The 22,528-nt window shown below is 33.9% G+C and overlaps 1 protein-coding gene across 1 annotated transcript in view; it reads right to left on the bottom strand.

Annotated features, from left to right (window-relative positions):
- Window positions 1–570: 570 nt before the first annotated feature.
- The window catches only part of KLHL1 (kelch like family member 1), a 240,216-nt gene continuing 218,258 nt past the window's right edge, over window positions 571–22,528 (bottom strand). The window contains exons 8-11 of the mRNA XM_052705588.1: window positions 20,430–20,592; window positions 10,033–10,245; window positions 6,208–6,379; window positions 571–5,390 (exon numbers count right to left, since the gene is read on the bottom strand). Coding sequence (XP_052561548.1) covers window positions 5,331–5,390; window positions 6,208–6,379; window positions 10,033–10,245; window positions 20,430–20,592 — 608 coding nt within the window. The 3' untranslated portion in view covers window positions 571–5,330. The remainder of the gene's footprint in view (window positions 5,391–6,207; window positions 6,380–10,032; window positions 10,246–20,429; window positions 20,593–22,528) is intronic.

Here is a 22,528-nt window from a genome sequence, read left to right as displayed (position 1 = left end):
ATATGCATTCAAGGCCGGGCCAGATGTGGTTCTAGTAGTTGACAAACTTGCATATTGCAAGGAGTTTGAAACTAGATGATCATTATTATCCTTTTTCAATCAAGGCCATTCTATGATTCTATGTTCTTACAGTCAGAAAGAAAAATAAAACCAAGAACACTATATTATGTTGTAGCAACTACAGTAAATTATTTTTATAAAGAAATATCTCTGAAAAGTAAGAGAGATTTACTCATGACTTGCTTACAGAACAACTTTTAACAGAAGTAAAGAACAAAAGCTAATTTTCACGGTAAAAGAGATCTCTGAAAGTTAGCATTTTCCATACTTATCCACATCATGCCAGTATTCATGGATATTAATTGACTGTGCTCTCACACTTATGCTCACTATATGTGACATTTATTCAAAAATCAAGCTAATATTTTCAAATTTGAGCAATTAAACTTCAATTCAGGTCAAGGAAGGTGATCCTGCCCCTCTGCTCTGCATTGGTGAGACCTCACGTCAAGTGATGTGTCCAGATGGGGAGTCCTTGGTACAAGAGAGACACAGATCTTTTTGAGTTTGTTCAGAGAAAAGCCACAGAAATGATCCAATGGTTGGAACTGCCCTGAAGAGGACAGGCTGAAAGAGCTGAGGCTGTTCAGCCTGGAGAAGACAAGGCAAGGCTCATTGGGAGACCTGATAGCAGCCTTTCAGTATCTAAAGGGGGACTGTAAGAAAGAAGAGGACAGACTCTTTAATGGTGTCTGTGGTGATCGGACAAGGGGAAATGGTCTCAAACTAAAAGAGGGGAGATTTTGTTTGGATATAAGGAAGCTTTTACGATAAGAGTAGTGAAGTATGGGAACAGGTTTCCCATAGATGTGGTGGAAGGTCCATTTTTGGAGACTATTCATGGTTAGGCTAGACCAGGTTCTGAACAGCCTGATTGAGTTGTAGTTGTCCTGTTCATTGCAGGGGAGTTAGACTAGAAATATAAGGTTGTGCCAATTTGAAAAGCTTTACAGCAGATTGAGAATAAGGCTGAAGAATAATCATTTTGCTGAATATTTTACACGTTCTAATTCCAGTTAAAACAAATACATTGCATGGATAGTCTATTTTTAAACAGAAATATTTTGTAATTTACTTTTATATATTTAGATTCTCTTTTGAGGTGGCACTGAGTCCGTATTACCTAGCGTATGTACACCTGCTTGGTATAGCAAATTCAAAAATATCCTGTTTTCAAAACTGAGATTTTAAGAATCACTTTTGGATAACTAATATTTTTTCTTCTTTTCTATTGAATGTACAAAGTTCCCATTTTATATTAAAAATAAATAAATAAATAAATAAATACTTCTTTTAAATACTTCAATTTACGAGCCAGTAGATTGGTTGCAGTTATTTTCTTAAAATCAAATGGCTTCTATTGGGAACAATAGAATTGTTTTCTCTCAAGAAACAAAAATCTATTCTCCTAATATTCTTTTCACATTTTTAGACACTATTTTACTGGTTTTTTCTATTTTATTATCCTTCTCACAGTATTATCTCTTCTAATATTTTGATAAATATTATCCAGATTACACAGGATGCTATAAATGGTAGAAAAGCTAACCTTGAATCAAACCTTCCATCAAAGTTGGAAATGTGCTCTATGAACACTCTGTGATCCTAATTTCTCATTTGTGTACACCATACAGAAGTTTCAAAATGAGTTGCAAATATTGCCTTTGATATTTTATTCAACCAGCTTTACATGTCCCTTGGACTGGGAAAAAAACAAAACAAAACTGGGAACTAAGAACACCTGTAAGAAATCTGGATGCCAGCAATGGGAGAATGATGAATTACGCATGACTAAAAATACAGCTCTGTAAAGTTGGAGTAATTTTTGAATACTTGAAAGCTCTCTATTAAAAATGTTTATATTTTTAGAAAGTTTATATTGATTCTTAAATATACCCAATTTTAAAATGCTGAAGATGTATCAAAGAAGATTCATTTTGAAGAACAAAAATAAGCCGTTATTCATTATGCCCTGTATGTCTACTTCTTTAGACATAAGGAAGAACTATTTCTCACAGAGAGTGGTCAGGCACTGGAATGGCTGCCCAGAGAGGTGGTGGAGTTGCCGTCCCTGGCAGTGTTCAAGAGGCATCTGGATGACGTGCTGCGTGATGTGGTTTAGTTTGTGGTGGCAATGGTGATGAGGAGACGGTTGGACTAGATGATCATATAGGTCGTTTCCAACCTTGTGATTCTATCATTCTACGATTCTTTTCATAGAGAGTAAGGAATTGGCTACCAGTATGCTATACTATTGCACTTGATGCTTTCATCACAAATAATTCAGTGGGAAAATATTCTCAATAGCAGAAAATCTCTGAAACATCAAAATGATCTGGAGGTGGGGAGAGGAGATGAGTAAGAAAACAGGAAGAGATATTTATTGTAATAAACTCTGAAACTAAAATTTGTAAGGAGCATTTTGAGGAATTTAATTATATTTTCAGTGAAGTTAATAGTTGAAAATTTTATTCTGCTTTACTTTTCACACTGTAAAAACAGAGGGATTACCTGAGAGCTAAGTATCATGCTTAGACAATGAGACAGCCTGGCTTTTTCCTGCACCTGCAATACCATTTAGCACATGGCATACTATTACAAGCAATTTTAACAGTTGCATATAAGGAAGGGATTTGAAATGAACATACGACCAAGGATTTAAGTTAAATATAATTTTGACTTTAAATGTATTCCCTGTCAATTCACAGATAGAAACATCGTTGTTTTCAAAGGAGTAAACACAATGGCAAGGAAAACTTAAACTCTCATCAAAAGCATCTCCATACATTCTTCTTAGGAAAAAGTCCAGAAGAAAAGACATAAAAGCAAAACAAAACAAAAAACACCTAAGAGCCAAATTTGGAGAATAAAATTAAATTGAAAATAAAAATAAGATTGAGGATAAACAAAAGATAAAAATGATCAAAGCAGAGAGAGAAAAAAAAATACCTGTCAGACTTCAATTATAAAAATTAGTTTTTGAAGGTTAGTATTAGAGCAAGTATATTTATATTGTGTATGAATATAATCAAAAGGAATTTGTGGAAATAGAATTAAAATTATTTTTTAAAATTTATAAGGTATCTGTATAGGAGAACTGCATATTAATGTCAGATTTAATTGCAATTAAATTTCTAATTCATGGTTTGGTCTCAAAAGCTTATTATTTTGTGGAGCAAAATTTGTTGAGTCGTAACATCTGTTACTAAACAAGGTGTTACAGTGATAGAAAAATAAATGTTTGTTTGCAGAAGAAATACTGTAATTGCAGTTCAAACACAGATTAAAAAAAAAAAACAATATTAAATGTTTTGCAGATGATTTCTTATTAGTAGACAAAAGAATTAAAATGGCATACTTAGGCTTCAGAACTGATGTTCACTTTGTGTCAGGAAGCGAAGATCTCCATGCATGCTAATGCTCTTAAAAAGATTAGATACATCTTCATTTCTGTATAAAGCTGGAGACACTATATCTTTTTCCAGCTCAGCTGGTTTGTACTAGGAAAGCTCTTCTAACTGTCGCGAGAATTCCTTATCAAAATTACTAGTGACAGAGTACAGTAGCATTACAGTGCTTTGACCAAGAAGGAACTGGGGCTCTTAAGTCTGGGGAAAAGGAGACTGAGGGGAGACCTTAATGCTCTCTTCCAATATCTGAAAAGTGCTTACATCAAGAGTGGCGTTGGTCTCTTCTCACTGGTGACAGGTGACAAGACAAGCAGAAATGGCCTTATGTTGCACCAAAGTAAGCTTCGGCTGCATATTAGGAAACACTTCTTTACAGAAATGGTTGTTAAGCACTGGAACAGGGAGTTGATTGAGTCAGCATCCCTGGATGTGTTTAAAAACCGTTTGGATGTGGTGCTCAGGGACATGATTTAGCGGAGGGTTGTTAGAATTACAGTGGTATGGTTAGGTTGTGGTTGGACTCGATGATCTTAAGGTCTTTTCCAACCTGAGTGATTCTATGATTCTATGATTCTATAGAAAATTTCAATGTTGAATATACTGTCAAGTCAAAAGTGGAGTGTACCACTGCTGCTAGAGATGATCTAATATAATATGTGCTTAGCAGGAAGCACATATTATATTAGTGTAGAAATTATTTGATAAAATAGTCTAATTTTGCCTAATTCCACTTGCATATATTCTCAGTTCCCTACTTGTAGAAGTGGAAAATAATAAATTGGTCAAACTAATCAGGCAGCATTTTGTAGGTATGAATGCCAGAAAGAAATAAAATATAGGGGCTTTTTTTTTTTTTTTTAATCCCTTTTGAAATGTCATTGGATCTGTCAGTTCAAATGAGAAGAGGCTCTATAGAGGCTCTTCTGGTAACGGTTTTCCTTTTACCTGAGGTAATGAAGAAATGGTATCTATTTTCCATCCATTTATGAGCTTTTGATATACAGAAGGTGCATTGAACAACATGATTAGAGCTCGCGTGCATAAAGTGAATATAAAATTAAGAAAGAATTAGGACATTGTCCTTTTGACTCCCATATTTGCAACAAGACCCCATCGTAGCCAAAGGCTTGCTTTGTGTATTATTAGATTGAATACTCAGGTTTTTCCCTCATAGATTCTAAGATGCAAGGAGGTACAATCTAAACAATAATATAATCTTGGATGTTTAGTTAGTTTGTTTTTTTTTTCTTCCTACTGTACAGCAAGAGCTTAATCATTACAAATTAAAATTGAATATCCAGACTTTTCTTTTTCTGCACTTCAGTAAGATCTAATTGTCTTCCTTAAAATAACTACCTGTCTAGACGGGAAAGCCATAACCAATTTGAAGAAAAGACCTCAATAGAAAAATTGTATTATCTACTTTTCTCTCAAAAAACAAACAAACAAGCAAACAAGAGTTTGAAAGTCATTAAATATACTTTTATGTTTCCACTGTTAAAACTCTTAAAGCTGTGAAAGCCACTCTTGAATTCCTTTCTGATTCTTATGTAGAGCTGTCCCTTGATGCTTTTAATTATCCAGTTCTCTAGAACACATTTGAGAGAACAGTACAGAATATATTATTGAATGCTTACATATTTATGCCTACAGCAATCTGATTTTTTTCTTCTTCACAGAATGAATATTTTTTATAATTTTATTTGGTATAAATCCTCTATATTTCTCACTCATGCTTCTTCAAATTTGTGATCAACACAGTATTCATTGCGTAAATCCATGTTCATGTGAAGTTGTTCTTGTCTTGATAGAAAAATAATCATTTCACAGTCAGTAAAATCCTAAGCAGTGCTGACAAAGTCATGGTTGCTTGATGACTACAACACAGGCACCAGCTCTTCCGATATTTAAGGAAGCCATCTGCATTAAAACAAAACAAAACAAAAAATAAATAATAATAATAATAATAATAAAAAAACAACAACAAAACTGAGTAGTCTAGTCATGCAAGAGCGAGCCAAAGTTTTTTGTCAGTATTAATATAAAATATTTTAAACAAATGGGATTAAATACCCACAATGTGCTAGTACTGTAGTTTTAAATTACTTAATCGTATATTGTATCTTTTGCTTGAAAATGTGTGTGGGGGGGGGAAAGCACTATTATGACATTTTCTTTACAACAAAATCACCAATTGCAACCACTTTGCACTATGAAAATGCTTCTATTCTTATACAGTTCAGTACTAGGTGCATACATATATTTCAACATTTCAAAATATCCATCAAAAAAAGGCAAATGAAATTGAAAAATGAAGTGAAAACTTAGCTCCCTACATACAGTAAACACAGTATTTTCACATGAAACATCTTCAAAACATGCCTGTCAGCAATTAGAATTCTGGATTCATTTTAACAATTTTTGTAACATTACTTCTGCACAAAAAACAGGTGGAATAGACATTAGCTAGTTTTACCTGAATGGTAAAAGATTACATTTCTAATGAGTGTTTATTCTCTCTTCTACTGATTTCTTAGTTCTTTTTCCTACCTGAAGAGGAATCTTTTAATATAATAACTGAGAAAAAAAAAATAATTAAGAATACTTTCACAGCCATAGTGATCTAAGATACCAAAATATTTTTTCATAAAAGAAGTGGTTTGGGTTTTTTTTGTTTTGTTTTGTTTTTGAGAAAATATCAAAATGCGTGAGAAAAAATACAGACTATAAAAAGTACCTGTGTCCATTCATTAGTTTGAGGGTCATAGGCTTCCATAGTGTTCAAGTATGTTTGCCCATCGTATCCACCTACTGCATACAACCTGTCACCAAGGAGACAGACACCAACAGCATCTCGAGGCATACTCAGTGGAGCCACCATTGTCCATGTGTCAGTTTTTGGATCATACCTAATGAAGGAGAAGGGAAATTGAATGCACAGTGAGAAGCAAGGTGTTGTTTCATGCTGATCTTCATGGGAAATACAGCCATTTTGCAGAAAAACAAAAATCCATGAGCACCTTATCAAAAATATTTCTGTAACAGCAGAAAGAAAAGATTACTGTATTCCCAATTCATGTATTTTAATGTTGATTTGAAACTTTCAGTTAACTATTTGAAAAAAAAAAAAAGAAAATTAATAAAGAATCCTAAACTATTTATGGTGTAAGGTGTCATAACATAGCTCTGAGTAGAAAAGCAATATCTTAATGTATATATTTATGTGTAAATTTGAAATAAATCATTATATTTTTGTAGAATATTAAAGTATTTTTGCAATAATTATATTCTACTGTGCTAATATAAAATGTTCATAGCCAGAAAACCTCCCCAGGAATTCATGTTTTTAACTTCATTTCAGTTAGAATCTCTCTACAAGTGAAGAAAATAGTACAGTTTTAAAGACAACCATCACAGAATTTCTAAAACTGAAAGCAGAATTACATAATAATAGACATTCAAAAATTAAATATTTAATTTATGCTATTAACTTAGATATTCATTAACAGTGTAACATCAGTTAATACCAGAGGCCATTTCAGTATATTTAGCATCTACTATAAAGCTGAAATCAATCCATTGATATTGCCTCTCAGTGAGTTACTAAGGCAGTCTGGAGTGTTAGGTTAAACTCATTTTTAGGTGATGGATATTTCATTCAGATAACAAAGTAGATTTTTACATCAGAGTATGATAGAAATACGTTTTTTTCTCCGTCTATAATATGTAGTAGAATCACTTTTCAATCAGTTGAGAGAAATGAACAGTTTAATGATGAAATGTCTTGGGCAGACTTCAGTCATTTGATGTGTAAGGTAGCTCAGACTTTGGAAATGACAGTCTAAATTAACTAAAAAGGAACTCTGTGATGGCTAAAGTTCTCCATCGTTATATAATATCATTACATTATTATTGCTACTGAGATCCTCCCCTTATGGATAGAATGTGACACTACCTTACCAAAGAAAAATATCCCTCGCTTCACATTCACATCTTACTGATGTCATTGCTTTTCGGCAATAGGTACATTTGTGAACAACTGTTTTCAAGGATGAAGCCCAAGAAGAATAAAATTTCATTAAAAAATCTCTTGACAAACACCTTCAGAATTCATGAAGAACTACAACCACTTCCACTGAGCCAGACCAATGCATTACTTTCACAAAAACCAGGTCCCACTAGATCCCACTAGTTATATGTTTGGGTTTTTTTGTTCTCTTTTTTTTTTAATGTTTCAATAAAAAGTATTTTAAAATAAAACAAGTTTTGTTAGTTACATACATTGACTATATTATATATTTTATCTGCAGCCCAAGACAATTCTTCTTTACAAAATGTGGCCCAGGCAAGTCAAAAGATTGGACACCCAAAAGCTAAACAAAATGCTTAAAACTTAATTCTATCAGCGAGATAGAATTGCAAAATAATTTGGTCAAGGTGTTTTTGTTTGTTCATTTTGTAACTGTCCAAAAAAGTCTGAGTTTTCTAATATTTTTTCTTTTGCTAAATACAACTGTACCTTTTGGTTTCACAATAATTGTATATACCCTAGACTGAGAAGGTTTACAGTAAAGTTCATTAATGTGGGAAAAAAATGAATTTGAAATCAAGGTGAGAAAGGAAAAAAAATCTATAAATAACTTGTTTAATTTGTCAATAGATATTGCATCTAGAGCAAGCAGCATTCTTTTTCAAGTATTGCTTCACTGCCAAAATATCTCCAAATTTTATATTTCTTAAGTAGAGATTACTCAGTGTCATAAGAAATCCTTTAAAATTGCACCAACATAAAAAACTGGGAAACAAACTAGATGTCTTAACTGGTATCGAGCAGGATTTAACAGCAGCATTCAAAAAACACAAATATGTTGTCACTAGATTTAAGTAATGTCAAAAATATTTTTACAGAAAGTAAGACTTTCAGGGATATATGAGATAATTTAATAAATCATATAATAAACACTTATTAGACGTTGGCATCCTAAGTCATTGGAAATATTTTTTGGAAGGAGCATTAATTTTCAAATGTAAAAGTAGATGCATTGAAGCCATATTATACATCTGTCAGTTATTGGCAGTGCTTTGAGATACTGCTCATTTTCTCATGGAGACTTTCATTCAGCTCACATCTACTCAATGCAAACTAATATTCTTCCAAGTTCTGACTTCTTAGTTTTAATTTTTACACTGGAAGATAGCTGCCCATAAAGCACATTATTCATATCAGTGCAAAAATACCTAGACAAAGAACACTGTATAATGCAATTCAGACACCAAATAGGTAAAGTATGTGTGGTTAACTCATTGCTATTACACTCTCTGAAAAAATCACATGTAATGGGAAAGGATTTATTTTTGAAGAATTTTCTTGTCAAAATCGGAAAAAAAAAAGAAAAAAAAGCTTCCTTATAAGTACGAATAAGGAGAGGAAGTAGTAAAGATGTTGTCACCAGTTGCTGTTAGAAGTTGGACTCCATGATCCTTGTGGGTCACTTCTTAATGATTATGATTTTAGTACTAATATAAATTTATTTCATGAAAAAAACTGGGTATTGTTATTTATAGATAGATAACCATCAAGATAAAGATGATATAGACCTGGGATTTCTCTGATCAACTTTCCATCCGTTGGAGATAAGGAAAACATAAATATTTTGCACATGGGATAAAGTCTAAGCATGAGGAAAATCATGTGGAATAAGTTTCAAATTAGAAATTCAGGATTACTTGTTGAATAACTAGTAAACTCAAATATATGAAAAAAAAAGACAAAAAATGACATTTAATACATTTTTAAACACTTAATGGAAAAAAAAATCTCTTTCCTGGTACCTGTCTATACCTATTCCATGCTTAAATTAAACAATTGATCAAATATATCTGCTTTAAACTTTGCTACCTGTATATGTATGGTACGTGTATTTTACTGTATTCTCCTTCAAAACATTCAAAAACAGAAATTTAAAAAAAAAAAAAAAAAAAAAAAAAAAAAAAGAAGTCAAACCCGAGCGGAACATCTGAAGAGTACCTTCAAAATGAGTGGCACTGCCCTACTGGATAATCTTGAATTTGTAGAATACCAGCTTGTGAAATAACAGGGTACTGTAAATATAATGTGTAAAGCTGATACCCATGTAGGGGAAGTGATAGTGCTGTTAAATATCTACTATATCTTCTTTCTCTGCCACATCTTTAGTTACATTATTATGTTATACAGTTATTTCAGGCCAGAATTTTTATCTCCTCAAAGTTTACTTAATGACTCTGCAATGTGTAATGTCTTGATTCAGAAACAAAGATTTATTAAATTTTAAGTGAAAAGAGATAAGTTTTGTGTCGAACTTAAAATTTAACAGCATTGTGAGAAAAAAAAAAAAGGAAAAGAAAATAATCTCCAAAACTATTCTGTTGGAAGCTTCTAAGGATTTTTTTTACAGGAAAAAGGAAGTCAGTATGTCTTAGGGAAAGAAAAAAAAAAAAGTCTGCTGTAAATTTCACCATTATATAAGTAAGAAAATGATGCTTCCAGACAATATATTTTAAAAATGTATGTAGTAGATACCTTTCTACATAGTCCAGTAGTCGTGAGCAGTGGTTAGAAGCAGGAGCATCATGACCTCCAACTGCATAAAGAAAGCCATCACATGTAGCCACTCCTACACCTCCTCTTCTCTTACACATTGGAGCACACATATTCCATTTATTTGTATGAGGATCATAATATTCCATTGAACTCAAACATGAGCTTCCATCTCGACCTCCAACTGAATATAATCTAAGAAAATGCACAATAAAATATTAATTAAAAAAAACAGTTTAGAACTGTAGAAATAAAGGATTTTTTTTCTTGCTGTTTGGTTGTGGGTTTTTTTGTTTCTTTGTTAGTGTACCTTAAGCTGACTTTAACAAATGGGAGAAAAACAAAATATGCTTTCTCAAAATCATATGAATTTCATCTGATCAGTAAACATAGATGATTTTAATATTATTACTAAATCCAAATTCTACTTGTGTTTTGCACAGATCTATAGGAATTAAGATATTTTCATTCTGGAAATGGTTATCTTTGTTCTTTGATTACAGCACATACTGCCAAAGGCCACTGTGATACATAGATTTTTCTCTATGAATTTATAAATCACATGAGCAGGGCTGGTACTCAATTGTTCACCAGAATATACTATGAGGATTCAGCTCTGTACGGAAATCTTGGAAAATTTCAGAAAACATTTTAAATATGAAATGGCAAAATGTGGCTTAAAAAAACAGTTTCTTTGTTACTACCTGCAGGCAAGATTCTTGTTTCCTCCCATTTTTTGTAAAGCTTCCCAGGAGGAAACAGTTCTGATAACTCTATCTATAGTCATGCTGCATCCGTGTCTTATATGAATCCTTTTGCAGTCTACTGCCTTTCATACAGTGCTTGAAGAATTACTAATCAACTATTTGAAAGTCCAACCACTGAGTAATTTAGGATGCAAAAGCTGTCTGTGGGATGTAGTTATTCATTTGGAAGCTTTTACTGTCCTAAACAGTCCATGAATTCAGAGCTACTTAAATGTGCATTCACCATTATATTTCCTTGGCCTGGATTCTGATGGATAAAGAAAATGTAATACCACCACTAAATACGTCACAGAAGTTGTGAGATATTTTGGTACTGCCTGACAGATATACTTCTATTTGCTAAAGTTTCAAGTAGAGAGAAATATAAGGGAAAAGATATTTAAGCTTCTGAGTATCCAGACTTACTGGATATCCAGAGATATTTACCTTTGTACACAATTATCATGTATCCACATGTGGGACAAATCCACAATTAAGACTGCTACATATTAGGGTTAATCTGTTGATGTTTGCATTTTTTAAACTGCTTTATGTTCAAGGTGGCAAGCAGAGCCTAAAGTTCAGTTGGCCAGCCACTACTGTACTGTTCCTCTTTATCAGAGAAAAAGAGCTCAAGAACAGCACTAAAAGGACATGTTAGCACTTGATCCAAATCCATTTACATGAAAATAAATCTAACTGTCTACAAGGATGTTACTGTTATTTGCAGAGAAGATCTGGGACTTGGTTCAGTTGCACGCAGACAGTGATCAAACGCTGATTACTGTATGTAGAAGAAAAAAGCATGCCCTACAAGAGAAGACTGCCAGAGTTCACGAGTCAGTTCAAATGGCAGTAGATAGTTTAATATAAATAAAAATTAAATTTAAAATTCCTAAAAATAAAATTAATTCCTAAAAGTGGTGACAGTGGTATACAGGCCTGAGATAGAATTCTAAGTAAATGTTTGGACAAATAAACACTTCACATGGTTTTAAAAAATGCAAAGTACTAAAACTTCTGCAGGGCTCAGTGAGAACCATCGTGTGTTCCCCTAATCTAACTGGCAGAAGGAATAACCATCACTTCTGGCATGAAAGTTCACTGTGAAGCACTGTTTTCCATTTGCCTACTGCAGTTAAGACAGCTAGTGAAATGTATCTAAAAGCATCTCCGAGTTGCCAATGGGGAAACATATATTGTTCATAAAAATTGATAACAGTTTCAGTCAGCTATCTATCTAATTTCTGTTAAAACAACTGTTCAGAGCAGAATAAAATTTATTTCCCAAATAAGATTTTGGGGCTATCATTCTAGGTTTTGATTGTGTTTATATCTAAGTAATAGACCAGGATTTTGCTTCCCCATGTTGGCTCCTTCACCAGCTGTATCAGGAAGTTATCACCCAAACACTCTAGGAACCTCTGGGACTGTTCTTTCCTGCTGTATTATAATTCCAGCAGATATCTGGGAAGTTGAAGTCCCTCACAAGAACAAGGGGGAGAGATCTCAAGACTTCACACAACTGCCTATAACATCTCTTATCCACTTCTACATCCAACAGGTGACAGGACAAAGGGAAATGGCCTCATGCTACACCAGCGAAGTTCTAGGTTGGATATCAGGAAAAATGTCTTTACAGAAAGAAGTTATTAAGCACTGAAATCCATGTGTTTAAAAACTTTTTGGATGTGGTGCTCAAGGACACGATTTAGCAGAGGGTTGCTTGAGTTAGGGTAGTATGGTTAGATTGCGGTTGGACTTGGTGATCTTGAAGGTCTTTTCCAACCTGAACAATTCTATGATTCATTAGATTAGCAGTACAATTTTATTTCATAAGGGTCAATTTCAGACAAATACAATTTGAAACTGAATTGTTTTAAAACACTGTAGCTGAGCCTGGATGCTTCAGTAAGGAAACGTTTCCACTTTTCTGCTAAATTCTGTAATCCACAGTTACTCATTCTAGCCCAAAGTAACTAGGTAACAACAGCACTGCAAACAGTGCTGAATGTCCAGGATACTGCACAACTAACTGAAGTTTTTGAGATACTCATATCTCAAGAAATTTAGAACTCTCTTTATTGCTCAGTCATATTTAATTAGATGACTTTGAATGAATAATTTTTTGTAATTTTACCCTTCTTGGTAACAGTTCAGACATAAAAATTTCTGCATGGAAAAGTATAATTGATTTCTCTAAAAATGTGTGATAATCTGTCATTACTGTGATAAGATTTAAGCCCTGCAACTGCAAGGGCTACTCTTATGTCTCTCAGTTAACAGATACCACATCTGATCTGATTGATTGGTTGAATACACTTGTAAGTAGATTTTCATTTTCATGTGCATATGCCTTTAGAATTCAGACACTGAAGACAATTAAGTGACTGAATTTAACAAATTAGTGTTTGTCTTTTTTTATTATTCATTTTTTATTTTACACTTTTAATTCACAATACTATCTTAGTAACTTTACCTTACCTAAGTGGTCTGTACTACTTCTACCTGCTCTTTTACTGTACATATACCACTGGGATACAATGTGTACAATCCACCAAAAGTCTAAATTTACAATAAGTCTAAATTCACAATAAAGGCATCTTTCCTATTTCTCCCAGATAACTGGTATCTGTAGACTTCTTGCAGATGTCTAACTTTTGTACATGATAACTTCTGAGTGCCTACAATATTTTAAGACTTTATTTTCAACATTGCACGATTAAGAAGAACGCTTCAGAAGTAAGCAGAGGGATAATAATCACATAGTAAGCATATCTTCATTTCACTTTTGAGTTGGGAATATTCTGTTTACTGAACTGTATCTCATTCTATGGAGGTGAATCCTATTAAAACTGTTTGAATTTCTTTTATAATCATCTCTGTTTAAAAGGAAAGGTCAGCAAGGGAAAAAAAAAAAACAAACATTAATGACTGAGTACTTTATCTCCATGGTTCACAATGAAAGTTTTGCCTCTGGAAATGTTACAGATTTCTACTCCTCAACAGCCTAAATTTCAATTTATTCAGATACTGTGAGTGGATATGAATTTAGCCTCCTCTGAACTGGAAGTTTTTTTTTTTTCTTTTTTTTCTTTTTTTTTTTTTTTTCTTTTTTTTTTTTTTTTTTTTTTCAGGATTTGCTGAGTTCTTTTTACATTAAGATGGGCATAGATTCCTAAACGTATATATATATGTGCATATACCATACCCACACTTAGGTCACACCAAAAGTAATGTCTCCTATTTATTTCTATGGAAACAACATACACAAAGAATACAAGAACACTATTTGAGAGAGCAAACTTTCAGCTACAAAAAACCTTTTTTCAGCAAAGTGGGAGAAAGGAGAAATCATGACTAGTTGGATCAAAAGCATTTATCTCAGTGCTATGATTACAAACCTTTGATACCTAATCAGAAAAGACATTTTAAAATTCAGTTTGACAAACCAACCTCAAAAGAACAGAGTGCCTTTGATGTGAGTTGCTATAGCTTGTGAAAACAGTTGAATCATGTCTTTCCGGCATTTCTTAATGAGGTTCGCCTTTCAAAATTCTTTCACCAAAAATATCAAAGACCTTCTCTGGTCTTTTGTTTAGGCCCCTTTGTGGCCTTTTCTACCTTTCAGTATGCCTGAAAGAGCAACAGAGGAATACTTTGTCAGAAAGGAAATCTGATGGGTGGAAACAAAGGGAAGGTTGGAATTTTCATCAGTGCTAGCAATCCACATCTGACCAAGGAGACTGTGCAGATGAAATCTCTCTATCCGCAGTGCCTTAGTTAGGTCAGTTGTTCACTGGCAAAAGTTGAATATGACAATTTTCTGAATGGAAAGCATTAATGAATACATTTCTATCTGTAAATTTGGAATGGTACTTCATGTATTTGGTAACACAGGAGTGGGATACATTAGGAATAAATACAGCTTGTTAAAGAAAAAATGAAAAAAAGTCATAGAATAAGTGCCAACAATTAAGAACTATTAACTACCAGAATTTGAAAAGACTCTGAGAGTAACACCTTTATATGAACAATATCATTATGGCAAAACTCTACTTCCTACACTAGAAGGTAAACTTTTCTGAAAGAAAAAACCTGTATCAAGTAAATTTAATTGTAATCAAAGTTACATTTTGGGCTACTTTATCTTTGCAAGACTGACTGCAAGTTCCTCCAGTTAAAAACATCATTGACTGTATCAGACTACACGAGAAATAAGATAAAGTACTCTGTAAATTATTATTTTACTACAGTATAAGGTCAAGGCCCCTTATTCTCTGTCTTGTTTATTTAAACATAAATGGAGTGCATCTGTCATTAAGTAAGAAAATGTTTTTGAGTCCACAGAATGACTTTGTGCTAGATTGAGCTGGTATAGTATACTTAGGATATTCATTTGCTTTGTCAGTTCAATCATTTTAGATCAAAATATTGTTCCATACTTTCTTTCTCTATATTCGTTTATTGCAGTTTTTTTTACTGAAGTAAGAAAATCATCAGTGCACTGCAATTATATGGATGACTAAAAAAAGTCTTAGACCGTTTAGTCTGTGACCTTCACAATGAACAAATCGTTCTCAATTCACTGAATTCAATCAATAATGAAATGCTCAGCTAAAGCTGCTCTACTGATTCAAAAGAAATTTCATTTTATCTCAAGAGAAGTTACTGAGAAGTTGATTTAGTTTCAAATTAGAAAAAAATAGTTAACAGTGGATATGACATGAGATTTTGTTGTTGAAAGTAGTAGATACTTGATAGCTTCTGTAATAGTTGTCAAAGTTCATAAAGATACTTATCAAATTATATTAGCTTTGTAAAAAATTTATTAAGATTTAAATGTTTACATATCCTACTTGACGTATAAATATGTGGAAATAAGAAAGTGTGTACATACATTTATATGTACACATATGAATATGACATCCACATATAATATCTGTATAATTACAATGGGATTCACATTACATTCAAAAATTTAGACTACGCAGTGTGAGCAGATTGCCTTCTTCTGCCGTGTATTAGGCTGGAGAGGTGGGCTGACAAGAATCTCAAGACGTTCAACAAGTAGAAGTGCTCAGGGGAAATATCAATGTATAGGAACTCCTGAAGGGAGCATGCAAAGAGAACAGGTTTGTATCAGTAATGCCCAGTGCCAAGAGCCAATGAACACAGATTAAAACACAGAAAGGGCCAGTCTAAACATCAAGAAGCTTTACTCACACTTTACTGTGTGAGTGACTGAACACTGGAATAGGTTGACCAGTGTGAAATGATCTTGAAGATGTTCAAAAGATGCCTGTATGTGGTCCTGGGCAACTTGTACTAGGTATCTCTGCTTGAGCAGAGGGAGAAGAACAGATGACTTCCATAGGCCCCTTCAACCTTAGCCATTCTGTGATTCTAAATTTTATTCATTGTCTGCTTGCTCTGAAGTATTCTTAACACACAAACTAAAACATAACATGCTATGTTATATTATCTACACAAAATCTTTTATCCACTGTAAAATTAGGAGAAAAATAAATGCGAGTAGAAAAGACAGTGTTTGCTATTACAAAACCTGAATGGCAGTCCTTGCAAATGACTGTAATGCCAACTTTATGCTGGTCAATGATCACCTAGTAAAAAAAATCTTGCTCATGTGGTTAAAAAGACAAACAAATGTATATGGTGCTTTATACTCATTGAAAACATGTAGATGCACAGAAAACATGAAAAATATGAACACAGCCTAAGCAGCTGGTAGCCTGGTAACTAAATAGCTGATAGCCTCTGTAAGTTCCTACTCTGTAATTTAGCAATGGTTTTAGCATCTGTCATGTTTTCTAACAATCAAGGCAATACATACTGATTGTAAATGTGTCGTGCTTTTATGTGTTGGTCATCAGTTTTCCGTGTCATAACATCACGTAGTACAGTGAGAGCTGAATACTCCAGTTCTGGGTGCCTGTCCCAGAAGAAAAGAAGAACATCTCCCAGAGGACTGTTAGCTGTTCTGTTACTGTTTTCCACTCAGGGAAAGATAAAAACTATTCATAGATCACAGGACCACTTTTTTCAATCTTCCAGTTAGTCTCTGTTTTGAGTGCCATATTGCCTCAGCTTACTTAGAGTAAAGCCTTTGGTTTTTGGAGACTCTCTCTGATTTTATTTGATTTATTATCTTCGACTCCAATTATATTGTATTATATTGTGTCATCTTGCATTCCGATATCTTACTTTGAAAATTAGTTTGTTTCTCCTCAGATTGTTGCCGCTGTTTTGTTTTTAGGCCTATCTCCCTACCCTTTTCCCTTTTCCCCTTTCCCAGGACGTGGGTCTGTGAGTCCCCCTGCCATGTTTGTCATGGAACTGGGCTGAACCAGTCCATAAACAACTGACAAAATGAATCTTCCTTTTCACTGTGAATTTTCATATTTCATTGTCCTCTTCTAAGAGTCACAGATTTACTAACCTAGGAAAATGAAAAGAAGCAGACTTTTGCAGAGATTCCTTTTTAACAGCCTGAATGTAAAATGGCAAGTTAAATCTTTCTTGAAAAACTGAGAAGATTATGATGCATATTGAATTGAAACAGACATTCACTGAACTGTTGGGATCCTCAGATAGGAAATAAGAATTTGTGTGTAGAGAAGTACAAAAGAAAAGAGCGGGGCACTGAATTAGTAACAAGCCTTAATGATTCTGCTACGATAAAATGCCACAGATAGTTTACTATATGATGCATGAAAGGCAAAGAAGCAGAACTCCTGGAGGAGACTATAATCAGCCATGCAATCACATTTTGTAGGTGGTTATATGAATGCAATACATTACAAATTCTCTTGTGCAAAACATTGAACTGCTATTAAGGACTTAGTGGAATTATTAACCTAAGCCTCTCTGAGGTCATTACACAATAAATATATCCCATATGTATGGCTACAGAACAATTTTGATAACCTTTCATATGCACATACTGATTTGGTTTGGATTTTGCTATTTTCTTGAAAATGAAGGTTCAGTAAGCTAACCACTAACCTTTCTCATATTCAATTTGCAGTAACGCATAATAGTTAACACTAAATACTGAACAAAAACAACTGCTACTTGCAACGAGCACAATTTTAATTTAAAAAACACAAGACTTATTCTAGGTTTGTTTCATTATAGGACATGAAAACAAAATATTACTCTGCACATAAACTGATATCTGAATTGGCCTGCTCCCTGTTTCTTATATAAAATTAAAAAGCATAGAGCTGGAAAAATATTGCTATGAAAAAAATCCAATTTGTGAGAATACATTACCAAATGAATTCAATTACTGTAAAACCTGTGGAACTCAATATAACTGAATGAATATACATTATAACAAATATTTTTAAACATTACACTTGATTTCATCAAAGCCTTTCCACAAAACACCAATTTATCTGAAAATCTGAAACATAAATTTGCATGTGTGTGAAAGGACAAAATAGGATATGCAGTCTTCAAAAAAATTTTAATGTGCTTTATTTCTGTGAATGCTGAAGTAGAATTTCTATCATGCTTAAGCCATTTTAAATTCTATCTGTATAATCAAGCAACACAGTAAATCTGTTATTGTCAATTTACTATAAATTATCTCATAAAGAAAAGAACCTCATATTTTTATGTCTTTCAATTAAAAAAACGCGAAAGGGGAATACATTTAAATATCGTCATTAACGTAAATAGGAGAATGAAAAACATGATGTTGAAACTATTTTACTGGTTTAAGATTATCTGTATTTATCACAGAATCACAGAACCATAAAATGGCCTGGGTTGAGAAGGACCTCAACATGAGCAGGGTTGGCAACCACTAAACCAGGCTGCCCAGAGCCACATCCAGCCTGGCCCTGAATGCCTCCAGGGATGGGGCATCCACAACCTCTCCAGACAACCTGTTCCAGTGCATCACCACCCTCTGTATGAAAAACATCCTCCTACTATCTAATCCAAATCTTCCATCTCAGTTTAAAATTGTTCTCCCTTGTCCTGTCACTACCCACCCATGTATAAACAGTCATTCCCCCTCCTGTTTATACTCTTCCTTCAAATACTGGAAGGGCACAATGAGGTCTCCACAGAGCCTTCTCTTCTCCAAGTCCAGTTCCTTCAATCTTTCCTCATAAGAGAGGTGCTCCAGCCTTCTGATCATCTTAGTGGCCCTCCTCCAGACCTGCTCCAATAGCTCCACATCCTTTTTGTTCTGAGGGCCCTAGGACTGGATGCAATACTCCAGATGGGACCTCAAAAGAGCTGACTAGAGGGGGACAATTATCTCCCTCTCCTTGCTGGCCACTCCTTTTTTAATGCAGCCTAGGATATAGTTGGCCTTACAGGCTTCAAGTGCACACTGCTGGCTCACATCCAGCTTCTTGTCTGCCAGGACCCCCAAGTCCTACTCGTGCATCTTCATTTATTTTCATAGAAAATAGAAGAATAGAAGCCCATAGAAATATCAATCTTCTTCATTTAAGATACAAAAAAAAAAAAAAAAAAAAAAAAAAGTAGAAGTCACAATCTGAGACAGAGTTCCCTGGTTTCCTTTATAACTGAGGAAGCAAAACAGGAACTTACAGGATATAATTCATGCTGTCCTAGCATAAGTGTCTAGAATAAGTAAGATGTATGATAATTTAAAATTATTTCTTCAGTTGATCATAAGGTGAGCTTATGAGGACAACCTACTCAGTTGTAGATGTCTATCCAGAAGTATCTGAAGTTATGTGTGATGAATCCCTCTCCCACCTCTAAATTTTACAGTTCACATTGTATTATTTTTTGACAGGCAGCTAAAAGAAAATACTTTCAATTGATAAGCAAAAGTAATAAGTAGTATAGGTACACTGCAAACAGCATCTTATACTATCAAACAAAGAGAACCTTTTACAAACCTCATGTCTCTAATTTCATTTCAGAAAATTAGATACTCAGAATTTTGCATAATTGTATTACTGGGATGCAGTTTGGCCCAGGTTTCTAGCTTCAGTGCATGCAGCTCCTTAATAAAAAGTGTCAGCACAATATCGTGTTACTGTAAAATGAGTTTTAAGGATCACTTTAAAAAAATAAAAAGTTCTAAGAGAGAAACTTAGAATCTAAACACACTTAGAATTGCAGATTTAATGCAGATTAATGTCAGAATCAAATTTCTGTTTATTTCCTGTATGAATGTAGTTGCCTTCAGTCAAAGCAGGTTTCCTGGGTCAATGTCTGGCTGAAGCAAGTTGAAAGAGCATGCAACAAACCTCATCATTGGATATTTTAGACTGACAAACTTGGTTAACTAGAACTGGCATATGCAAGAAAGATGAGTCAACCAACAATTTTTCATACTGAACATACACACTGAAATGTCATGTCTATTTTTTTATGCATTTGATATGAATATTAAACAAAAGGAACAAGTATATATATAAGCATATATATACACAGAAAAACGACATCTGACATGAGTGTAAGAACTACAAGATTTTAGGGTGTGCACAATGTGTCTGTACTTACTTTAAAAGTTACCTCAAGTACGATAGGACAGAAGTTATTTACTACTGTGTGTCACAGTTATTTCATCCTCCTAAGAAATGCATTTGAACTGTAAAAGAATACCCTACTCACTTGCCATTTAATGCTGCTACTCCAACAGTGCTTCTGGCAATTGACATACTTGCCACAAATGTCCACTGTTGACTTTGAGGGTCCCATCTCTCAACTGTATTCAAATAGCTCCAACCATCATGGCCTCCCACTGCATAAATAGGGCCTTCAAGCACTGTAACTCCTAAAATGAAGGAGAGAGTGAGAGAATGTAAAAATATTATTTCTCTGGAAATAATAATAATAAATGTTTTCCATAAAGCAATGCCTAAACTTGCATACTCAAGGTGAAAATGGAAACACTGATTTGAAATTTGATAAATTAAAAGTTAACGTATAGGAATAAAATTAATGTCAATGAGCATGGCTTTATGTCAATGTCATATGTCAATGAGCAAGAAGTTCTTGTCAAACAGACTCAAGGTCTTGTCAAACAAACCTAATTTCATTCTTTGAGAAAGTTGTTTGCTTCACAGAATTATCTGTCAATGATGTAAGCATCTTAAGATTTCTGTAAGCTTTTTAACCTGTGGCATGTAACATTCTGATCATTAATTAGCTTTTAGAATATAAGCAAATCACACAGTATGTAGACTAGCAAGTATTGTCAGCCAAAGAGATATCTGTTGAATAGAATTTTCTTCTAGTGTTTCACAGCAGAGGGAAAGAATGTCTGACACCTTCAGAATTTCTGTCAATTACGTAGATGAAAATAGATGGTTTTTTTACTAGCAAAAGTTTAGTAGACTCGCATAGCATCAAGAAAAAAAAGCAATATTTTCAAAGACTGGAGGAAGTGACTTACAGTGAGGAACTTAAACTATTTAAACTGCATCATCAGTTTTCTTCATGAAAAGTTGCCTTTAGAAAAGAAGTGACAAGTGACAGTGACAGAGAATGAGTGCCTTCAGAAGAAAATAATGTTGGATATGTAAGGATTCTTTCTTTATCTAGCAAAAAAGGGGTAGAGATGGTCCCAGATAACTACTATTCTGAAAATCTCAGGCTAAATCCAAACCACCCATTAGCCAATGTGACTGCACGTGACCCATTGATCTAGCCTATCCAGAACCCTCTGCAAAGCCTTCTTATGCTCAAACAGATAAACAGTCCTGACTAAATTGTTTCATCTGCAAACTCGCAGTTCATTCAAGCCTCTCAACCAGATCACTGAAAAAAAATGTTAAACAAAATTGGCCCTAAGACTGAAACCTGCAAGATGCCTCTGGTGACTGGTTTTCAACTGGATTGAGCTGCATTCACCGTAACTATTTGAGCCTGGCCATTCAGCCTGTTCTTCACCAAGTGAAGCCACAAAAAAACAGTTTTTCCAGGAGAATACTGTGGGAGATGGTGTCAAACACTACTAAAATCCAGGTAAACAACATCCACAGCCTTTCCATCATCTACTAAGTGGGTTAACTTGTCACAGAAGGAAATCAGGTTAGCCAGGCCGGATCTGCCCATGCTGTCTGATCATTCAGTTTTGCCTGACAGTTATACATATTCCCAAAGGCTGGACAGTGAAATTTATTTTCATCTAAAACATATTTGCTACAATTTTTTATAATGATGCCACTCCAGACATTGTATGTAAAATAGTGTTCACTGACTTCTACAATGAGAACTTTGCTGGGTTTGTAAAATGCATGTAAAGACCTGTGAGAGGCATCATTCCTCGAGATTTCATTCCCAATGTCTATTACTTTGCATTTTTCACTTGCTCTTATGTAATCAATTCATTTTTTTGTTATTATTATTTCAGTAAAGTATTCTTTTAATTCACTCAGTCTTACTGAATAACTAATATATATTTTTCTATCATTATATTCAATTTCATTTCCCTGAAGGCTAACTTTATACTGACAGAGGGCAGTGTTGTAGTTAGAAAACTGACAAAATAAAAATGCTATTTTAATGTGAGATCCATGTCCTGCTTCTCTGCAAAAAAGTGTGAATATAGTTAATGTCACATGACTGAGAAATCTGAAAGTTTATTTTCCTTGGGAAACTTTATGTGATGCAATAAGAGATTGTCTATTTGGTTTTGCCAGATTTCATTGCTTCCATAATAGGAGAAATTACTTGCAAAACTATAGGCAATTCATTCTTCTCACACA

Source organism: Tympanuchus pallidicinctus, unplaced genomic scaffold (assembly GCF_026119805.1).
Source record: "Tympanuchus pallidicinctus isolate F22 unplaced genomic scaffold, pur_lepc_1.0 scaffold6, whole genome shotgun sequence".
In the NCBI taxonomy this organism is placed as follows: Eukaryota; Metazoa; Chordata; class Aves; order Galliformes; family Phasianidae; genus Tympanuchus; species Tympanuchus pallidicinctus.
The sequence above is the reverse complement of the archived record's forward strand: the minus strand, read 5'-3'. Positions and strand labels throughout refer to the sequence as shown.